Source organism: Portunus trituberculatus, chromosome 19, assembly GCF_017591435.1.
Source record: "Portunus trituberculatus isolate SZX2019 chromosome 19, ASM1759143v1, whole genome shotgun sequence".
NCBI classification, from domain to species: Eukaryota; Metazoa; Arthropoda; class Malacostraca; order Decapoda; family Portunidae; genus Portunus; species Portunus trituberculatus.
The window spans coordinates 9,677,731-9,687,730 of record NC_059273.1 but is presented as its reverse complement, the minus strand read 5'-3'; the positions used below and the strand labels follow the sequence as shown (position 1 = coordinate 9,687,730).

General features: G+C 43.8%; 1 protein-coding gene across 1 annotated transcript in view; it reads left to right on the top strand.

Moving 5' to 3' along the window:
- LOC123506121 (protein O-mannosyl-transferase TMTC1-like) overlaps positions 1-10,000 on the top strand; it is a 209,155-nt gene that overhangs the window by 72,895 nt on the left and 126,260 nt on the right. The window contains exon 2 of the mRNA XM_045258009.1: positions 3,821-4,416. Coding sequence (XP_045113944.1) covers positions 3,977-4,416 — 440 coding nt within the window. The 5' untranslated portion in view covers positions 3,821-3,976. The remainder of the gene's footprint in view (positions 1-3,820; positions 4,417-10,000) is intronic.

The following is a 10,000-nucleotide window of genomic DNA, read 5'->3' as shown; positions in this document are numbered from 1 at the left end:
TCCTCCTCCTCCTCCTCCTCCTCCTCCTTCTCTGAACATCTGCGCCCATCCTATTTTTTCTAAGTTTTTATTTCTTCCTCCTTCCTTGCCATTTCCTGCATCCCCTTCCCTCCTCCGCCTCTTTCTCCTCCTTTTCACCACCCTCTTCCTTCCCATTTTCTCCTTCTCTTCCTCCTTTCTCCTCGTTTTATTCCTCTCTACCCTCTATGCATTTCTTTTGTTTTTTCACGGTCATTCTCTCTTTCTCTCCCTTTTCTCTTTCTTTTTCCTTCCTTCCCTTCTTCCCTTTCATTGCCTCCACGTATTTGTTCTCTCTTTTGTTCTATGTTACTCTGTGTGTGTGTGTGTGTGTGTGTGTGTGTGTGTGTGTGTGTGTGTGTGTGTGTGTGTGTTGTGTGTGTGGGTGTTACCGTGTTTGTGTGTTTTTTTTCTATTTTGTTTCTTTTCTTTGTTTAGTTTTGTCTGTCTACTCTCTCTCTCTCTCTCTCTCTCTCTCTCTCTCTCTCTCTCTCTCTCTCTCTCTCTCTCTCTCTCTCTCTCTCTCTCTCTCTCTCTCTCTCTCTCTCTCTCTCTCTCTCTCTCTCTCTCTCTCTCTCTCTCTCTCTCTCTCTCTCTCTCTCTCTCTCTCTCTCTCACACACACACACACACACACACACACACACACACACACACACACACACACACACACACTTCGTCAATATTTTTCTCTTCAACCCAAATTTCCGAGGCGGTCTGGCGTGGGAAAAAGGTGACTTCTGCCCAGCTGGTGGAGTCGGCCAGGTTTTCCCTTCACCCCGCACCAGCTGCCGCGGATGGGAGGCTGCGGGGATCTCGGGGCCACAGCTGGTGACCTCGTGTGTGTGTGTGTGTGTGTGTGTGTGTGTGTGTGTGTGTGTGTGTGTGTGTGTGTGTGTGTGTGTGTGTGTGTGTGTGTGTGTGTGTGAAGGTCGTTAGTCTTTGAACCGTCTTTGAATAACTTCCGTCTCTCCTTTAGTACATTCAAAATCTTTTAGTTGAAGTTACTGGCTTATTAATGTTTTCCAACGATCTAGTGACGCATTAACCCTTTCAATACTGGGACACATTTTTACCTTGAGATTTGTGTACAATTTGACCACTTTATTGACATTAGGAAGAGTCTTTGGAGGTCTGAAGATTACTGGCCAGAATCTTCACTAATTTAATCCCCTACATACGTTTCTGAAGCTGCATCAAATCACAAAATAGTAAGCAGAATGAATATGGAAATGCGTTATGGTACTAAAGGAGCTAACAAGATTTGCACATTTTTAAAAGAATAAATGCTTTTGAGAATCTTACTAATTATCTCTGTAGCTTAGTGAAGGGTCGGAGCGCTCCTTAATACGAGATTTAGAAGGGAGAAGGAAGGGATAGGTGAAAAAAGAGTGTGTTAATATAATCAATGTATTGGGCTATTATTTATATAGTATTTATTGAAGTGGTGATGTAGAAAAGGATGTGATAAGAGGAGGAAATAGGAAATAAGAAAAAGAGAAGAAGGAAAGAAAAGTAGAATAGATGAAAGGAAAACAGGAGAATAAAACCAGGAAGGGCAGTGATTAAAGGAGGAAAGAGGATACAGGAATAAGACAAGGAATAGGAAAGGAAAGTAGAAATGGAAGGAAGGTAGGAAAGAAAACCAGGAAAAAAATAGAAGTGTAGCAGGAGAAGGTGAAAGAAGATAAGAGAACAGAAAAGAAAGGAAGAATAAATAAACTACAACAAACTGAAAAATGAGAGAAGAAAATGAAGTGGGAACAGAAAGAACAGGTGGAGAATTAGAAGGAAGACCAGGAAGAAAGAGTAAAAAATAAAAGAAGAATGAGTAACAAGGAGAAAGAAGAAAAAGCAAAAATAAAACAAGGAAAGAAGGAAAAGTAAAAAAGAGTAAAATAAGAATGAAGTAAAAGAAGAAGGAGGAGGAGGAGGAGGAGGAGGAGGAGGAGGAGGAGGAGGAGGAGGAGGAGGAGGGTACAATGTCTTTATCGTTGCCAGTGAGTCTTAGATCTAGTAGTATGTTTTCTCTTCTCTTTTTATCTTTCTTTTCTTTTCTTCTTTTCTTACTTTTGACTTGTCTTTCTTCTTTAGTCTCTCTTTTCTCCCAGTCACTGTCGTATCTATCATTTTTTCATTGTTTTGTTCCTTTTTTCTTCTTTTCTTCTTTTCTTTTCTCCTTTTCTTTTTTTCTTCTTTTCTTTTTCTTGGTCTTTTCTTTTCTTCTTCTTCTTCTTCTTCTTCTTCTTCTTCTTCTTCTTCTTCTTCTTCTTCTTCTTCTTCTTCTTCTTCTTCTTCTTCTTCTTCTTCTTCTTCTTCTTCTTCTTCTTCTTCTTCTTCTTCTTCTTCTTCTTCTTCTTCTTCTTCTTCTTCTTCTTCTCGCTCGTTTAGTTTGGAAGTCTTCTCCTTTCTCTGTGTTCATTTTCTCATTTCTCAAGATGTTTTCCTCCTCCTCCCTCCTCCTCCTCCTCCTCCTCCTCCTCCTCCTCCTCCTCCTCCTCCTCCTCCTCCTCCTCCTCCTCCTCCGTTATGAATTACCTCCGCCTCTTGGAGTTATTTATTTCGTGTCAGTTTTTTCTTTCCTTTTCTCTTTTTCCTTTTTTTTTTTACTTCCTTGCCTGAATGTGGATCTATAATTTAGAGATTAGTCGATTCTCTCTCTCTCTCTCTCTCTCTCTCTCTCTCTCTCTCTCTCTCTCTCTCTCTCTCTCTCTCTCTCTCTCTCTCTCTCTCTCTCTCTCTCTCTCTCTCTCTCTGAGGTTAATTTTTTATGATTTAATACGTTCCGTCTTGTATATTTTAGCTTTTATTTAATTTATTTTATTGTTATTTTGATTACACTAATTTCATTTCCTTAGTTCTGTGGAAGTCATGATGTTTTTATCTTTAGTCTCTTTAGTTATATTTTTCTTATGTGAGCGAAAACTTGTTTGGTATTTACTTAATTCTCTTGACTCACTATTTTCCATTTTCAAATATTATGTTGTTATAGTGTGTGTGTTCGTGTGTGTGTGTGTGTTTGTGTGTGTGAACGTCATCGTATAGATCAATTGAACGTGGTGCTTTAGTAATTGATTCTCCATTGTCTTTCTTCCTTTGTCTCGTGTCGTGAATCGTGTCAGGACAACAGAGGCACCTTTGGCACCTTTCCTCTCCCGATCAGTGTCAACATTGCCTCTTAATCATTTTCTTTATCGTCATTATTCAATACATCTATCACTTGTAAACGTAGCTACTCAATTTTTTAAGTATACCCTTCAATTTCAAGGTTTAGTTTCTCTCACCACTCTTAGATGGCGCCACAGTACGTTGCTCTCCACAGGTATGAGTTACAGTTACTACTCCGGGACGTGCGGGTCCTTGCCTCGTCAAATTTACGAGAACTTAACTTTGTGTTTAATGTTCTCGTCGGATTTGCAAAGCGTAATTGAATGCTATCGATTTATTGAGTTTGTGTCACGTTCCTTGTGTTTTGTAGATTAGTGATGGTGCTTCCTGGTGATTGTGCTGTTGTGCGAGGCTGTAATTTGTAATGCCTCTGCTTTATTGTGGTGAAAGTGGTTGTAATAATGTACTTGTAATCGATTGTGGTAGAAACAGCTGTAGTAGAAGTATTGTTGGTAATGGAGTTTGGGAATATGGTAAGAAAAACAATAATATAAGAAGATGGAGAAGGAGGAGGAAGAGGAGGAAGAAAATAAGTGCAGAGGATCGATTGTTAGAATGTTGCCTTTCATGTCTAAACTCAATCTCCTCAGCCTCGTGTTTGGCTCTCCCTCACCCCTTCTTCTCTTCCCCCACAGGCGCCGGGAGCAGCAGTAGCCGGGGCGCCCGCTGGGATGGTGCTGGGAGTCGCGGCCACAGGGGAGGAGGAGGCGGCGACAGTGTAGTGCCAGTGTGTGCGTGTGCTTGCGTGTTACCCATGTATACCCGTGTGCGTGAGGGCGTGGCGCGCTGACATGCTGCCCTCCAAGAGTTGTGGTGCAGGGACGGCGCTGTGGCTCCCTCCACGAGTGTCCAGGAGCCACGTGGAGGGCGCCTCGGGGTGTCTGACGGCGTGTCACTGCTCACCCAGACGGAGGAATAAGTCTGTGTCCTCCTCCTCGTTCTCCTCGTCCTCGTCTTCCTCCTCCTCTTACAGGGAGGAGGATGGCGGGGATGGGGAGGAGCCGCCCCCAACGTGGGTGTATCTGACAGTGTGGCTCGCCGGTGTGCTGGTGTATGTGAACGGCTTGACGGGAGACTTCGTGCATGACGATGTGAGTGCCATTAAGACCAACCCAGACGTGCTGGGGACCAATCCGGTGTCGCACGTGTTCTTCAACGACTACTGGGGCAAGCCTATGTCAGACCCGCTCTCTCACAAGTCCTACCGCCCCCTCACCATCATCTCCTTCAGGTAAGACCCTCTTACACCCAGTCTTGATGTCAGTAGTAGAGTAACACACACCATTTACTATGTCTTATGTTTTCTGATCTGCGTGGTCTATTAGTTGCCAAATTTTGTAAGGGCTCAGTGCATTGGAGGAGTGAGAGTAAAAAAAACACAAATATCGAGAGCAGTGAACTCAGTTACCGAGATTGTGACCACCAGTGTACACGGTGATGAGGGGCACTACAGGTGGTGTGGTCCCATACTCAGTAGCGCACATTGGCACTTCTCTCTTGATCTTTTCCTCATCCCCTTGAAGACCATCCGGCCACATCTCTTCCGCCTCCTTCACGCCAGGTATTGCTACTCTCGCCATAGAAACTCGTGAGAATCCTCCATTGATATCGACCGTCACCCTTTGTACTGCGTCACTAAACAATGTCCATAGTGACCGTCTGGCCTCCTCACCTCACTCCTACATCCATCTGGCCAACGCAACCCTCCACAGCCTCTCCGCCCACCTCCTCTGCACGCCTCTGCCCGCTAGTCTCCACCCGCTCGCCACCGTCCTGCTCTACTTTCAGCGTCCCAGCTTTAATATGTTAATGGTAGCTGTCTTAGAACTGTCACTCTCGTACTGTAGCCAGGGTGGAGGCTAGGGAGGGAAGACCGGCTGGGAATGTTTATAAATGGGTAAATAATTAAGTAAGTCCAGAGAGAAAATGCGAGCTGGTCCTCATCGCTAGATTAAATCCGAATTGAAAATATAATTATTGGGAAAGTGTGAGAATCGGGTTCACTCGCATGGTGGTGGTGGTGGTGGTGGTGGTGGTGGTGGTGGTTTGAAGGACGCGTGTTTTTCTTAGTCAACATGTCGTACACAAGATGAAAAAAGTATCGGTACGCTACATTTCCATATCATTCTAACACCAAGGAAAGAATGACAGTGAAAAGTAGTGGGAGACAATGCACGCCAATAAATCCCCAGCATAAAGAGCCTCGGCAGCCCAACGTGTCGCCTCTGACGTTTCCATGGCGACTGGCATGACCATGAAATGAAGATAACCACGAGAAATTCTTCGTAGCATATAGCATGTTTTAAGATCTGAGCTATGAAGCGGTCCCTGAGAGGTTAAACTCTTGCGTACAATCCGCAGCCAGTCCTGCCAACCCTTCCATAACAACAACACTTGCTCTGATGTTTACTGTGGGCACTTGTGCACCGATAAGTTCTTTACTCTGTGTAGCTCAGACACCCACACGGGCAAGGCTCATATTCAGAAACGCCACATCTACTTTTCAAAGGTCACAAAGCTAGTTGTAATATGAAAAATGCTTGATAATGTAGAAATGTTGATAATCTCTCTCTCTAAAACCATGAAAAGCGCTTAAAACTCAAGGTAATTTACAACCAGAGGGTTTTGAAAGTAATGGAGGTGCAGGTAGAAGTATTTCAATGAATATGAGCCTAAATCTACACGCACGACAACCGGCCTCTCCCAACCCCCACTCCTCGCTCTCTTCACTCACAAAGCCTGCCGTGCTGCCAACATCGGATCGCCCACAAATCAAACCCGCGATGACTGGAGGCGAAGCTTTGACGGGAATTTATCACGTGGCTTATTTGACACTCGCACGACGGTTGTTGCCGCTCTTGTTGACGCGTCCTTGTCCGTGAGTCGCCGGTGGTGGGTTGTCTCCGAGCCGTCCCGTTGCCTGGAAATTGTGAGCGTGGCAATATCGCGCCTTCAATGGCCAGCCAATCTTGTGTAGCGCATCAAATATTAAAACAGCGCTAGGTTCGGAGGGAGATTAATTCTTTTGACCGTGAAAATCATTTGGTTCGAAACGCATCACTTCGTCTGCCGCCTGCCCACCCGCCCACCCGTCCGCCCGTCCGTCCACTCTACCCGCCCATCTGCATCACCGCCTGCCTGCCTCACCACCACCACCACCACCACCATCGCCAGTTTCTGATTTCTCACACCGCTATACGGGAAACTTGTGTGTGTGTGTGTGTGTGTGTGTGTGTGTGTGTGTGTGTGTGTGTGTGTGTGTGTGTGTGTGTGTGTAGTCTTTTTCTTCATCATCACCATCATATTTTCTTGTTCTTCTGTCTTAATCATGTCACCTTCATATCCTCCTCCTCCTCCTCCTCCTCCTCCTCCTCCTCCTCCTCCTCCTCCTCCTCCTCCTCCTCCTCCTCCTCTTCTACCTCCTCCTTTACCTCCAGCTGCTGCGTCATCACCCGCGTCTCACAAGCAGGGAGTAAAGGCGCACACCCTTCACGGTTCTGCTCATTAATTCCTGAGGCGACATGTGTCTGGCGTAAGTGTGTGTGTGTCCGTTTGGCGCGATTACCGAGACGCTCCGTAATTAGATAAGAAAATACGGCAAGTGGCGAATTGACGGTCAGAAGTACGCTATTGTGTACAGGAAGGTAGACACATGGAGGGAAGGTTAATTAGACAGATGTATGGTTCAAAATGCTTTATTTTTAGTTGGTTCTTATTTGAATTTGGTGCTTTGTGTTTCTCATTGTTATTTTTTGTTTATATCATTATTATTATGACTATTATTACCGTTTTCGTCATTGTTGTTGTTGCAGTTGTCGTTTTTCGATGTATTTGCGCGCGTATGAGTGTGCACGTGAATATTTTTTTTTGTGTGTGTTTATTTCAGCCACTTTTTATTATTTTCACCAGTCGGGCGCAGTATTATGTTCTAAAAAAATATATATATTTATGCGATAAAAAGTCATGGTGGGGACTGGTGCACTAAAAAGATACAAATTATAAATATCCATATTGTTTTGTAGCATCATACAAATTATCGGGAGTGGTGCAAATTTTACTATTTTTTTTTTCATCAAATCCAGATTAAGCCAGGAACACAGTACACACACACACACACACACACACACACACACACACACACACACACACACACACACACACACACACACACACACACACACACACACACACACACACACACGCAGTCAAAAAGCCCTTTATCTCTACTATCTCACTTTACATGACCTAGTTTTGGTTTATCACATCAAAAAACAAATAAAATCCCGAAATGCCAAACGATTCTATGTACTGGCGCTTGTCCATCCTTTGCGTTCCTTCGTGTCCTCAACGTTGGGTTCTTTCTGGGACAGTGAAGGTCAGTAAGTGTCCTTTCCTGCTCTCCCTCGGTCCGTAAGCCACGCAAGGGTCACACACACGCATCCCCTCCCCACTAATTGTTTGGTCTCCATAGTTACAAACACGGTCAAAACAGGGAATAAACCATAACAGTAAAGTAAAGTGAAGTGGCTTAGTTTGAAGCGGGAAAGCGGCGAGTAACAGAGGGGAGAGACAAGACCGGGCCCCCGTTAGGTCGTGCGCTGATTGTTTACTTGGGATAATGGCTGTAACCGACACGAGGGACAGCCCTGAGCCACCTGAAGAAGGGCGCTGGATGTCCTGGGAAGTGTAATGCTGTAGCTGCTGGATGGTTATGCCTTGATTGGCTGTCCCGTGTGCCGTGAGTGTCCCGCCGTGTGTTGGTGTCCCAGGTGGTTTCTCGTTGGGTATTGTTTGTCTCCTTCACTGGGTTTGGAATCTTCATCATTATTTTTATTATTTCTTGATTGGTGTTGAATTGCTCCTGTTTTATTATATTATGTCTATTTCTTTCATTTATAGCCTTTTCCTTCCATCATATATATCTTTTTAATTCTTTATTATTGTTATTATTCCTTCACTTCTTTGTTTATTTTTGTTATATTCTATCTGGCTTTATTTATTCATCTATTTATTACTTTACATTAGTAGATATTGAGATGAAAACTGATAAAAGAAAAAAAACTAGTAGATATTGAGGTGCAAGTATATATGATCACAAGATTAGTCACCAAGCAATACATGAAACATATATGCCAAGATGTGACACTAGACACCTCCACCAGGCAGCCTCACCACATCACGCGACTCCTCACCTTCACTACCATCCTCCCACCCATCCAGCAGTGCACTCCAGCCATGTCCTCCCACCCACTACCCCCTGCCACGTCACACCACTCTCACATTCGGCAAAGTTAACGCTCACTACATTTTGTAACTTAATTTCTTAACCTAGTTTCCATTTCGTCTGTTCTAACTGTTCGGCTTTGTCTTTTTTCCTTTTTCTCCTTTTTTTGCAGTTTTCATTTGCTTAATTCTACTTCATCGTAGTTCCAGTTCGCAAGGATTCATTGTCAGAAAGAAATAAAATTAGCAAGGTGTTAAATTCCATGACAAAAAAAAAACATAAGGAGTTTCAGATAGAGTATAGTTAGTTAAATTCACAGTGTCTTCATCCTTCTCTTTTAAGACAGTTCACCTGCAGGAAATAGTGAAGCAGGAAGGCAGAGAAATATACCCACAGCTCTCCCGTGAAAATAGGAATTGTTGGGAAAAAGAGAAAATTCCTACTGTTCATGGTTGAATTTTTGGGAAAACTTTGATGAAAACACAACTTGGACTTATAAGAGTTGACAATGAGGCAATGTGAGTGAAGAAAAGAAAAAAAATAAGGAAAATGTATAACTGTTTGATAAAAAGATAGGAAGAAGATAATGATTCAGTAATGCCTTAATTAAAAGTCAAAGGTAGTCAGAAATTTGTTGGCATATTTGTTGCAAGATTCTTTTCGGTAAAGCTTTTAAAATCCCGGAATGGTACATCGAGAAAAAGAGTGAGGTTCAAAAGGTACTGTACCGTCAGTGAACCACCCAGCCGGTCCATGCAGGGAGGCAGAGCAGAGTTGGCGGGACGAGTCTTTTCCTGGTATATAAAATGAAACACTGGAGGCTCAGAACAAACACAGGTACGGAACACTACACTCGCCAGGGACGGCAGCGGTGGCGGTGAAATTGTGAGTTGGGCGGCGACATGAGTCTGATGCATTACTACTTTCACGGGAATCATTACAGCACAGCCTCGGATCCTCCTGCTTAACTGAGGCATAATGTCAAAAGCAGTTCCGCTCCGGTGGCGACGCAGGCGGTGCTGGACGTTAGGGAGGCTGAAGTAGGTTATGAGCGCAACGCCAAAACCGTGAAGGAACGCATTGTACGCTAAAGGGTTTGATGCTAATGGAAAAAAAAAATGTTACGAGTGTCTTTAAGATCCTCACCGTGTGTCAGACTTGCTTCCGCTGCTTTGGGATGGTTACAAAGGATTTCAAACACAAAGAAACCCCAGAAAACCACTATATTTCACCACGCTGCTCTAACTGTAGTATAAGAATAAATTAAATACTTGTTACTAGGGAATTTAAAACCAGAAGAGACTTTTAAATCCTCAGGAGTCTATTTTATCTCATTATTCAGCTCAAACACGTATGTTAAACTTCCCTAAAGAAATAATGAATCAAGCTGCCAATATTTCAGTACAACCCACCGTCTTAGAGGTTAGTGGGGCAGGAATGTGATTACCGGCGAAGGATTTACAGAAAGTAGCATAGTTGAGGCGTGCACGTGTGGCGGAGTATCGTGCCTTTAGCCTGATGGGAGCAGGGGTAGATCTTGTCTGGAGAGGAGGCTTAAATGCTCCCTGGTATTAGCGGGACACGAAGGGAA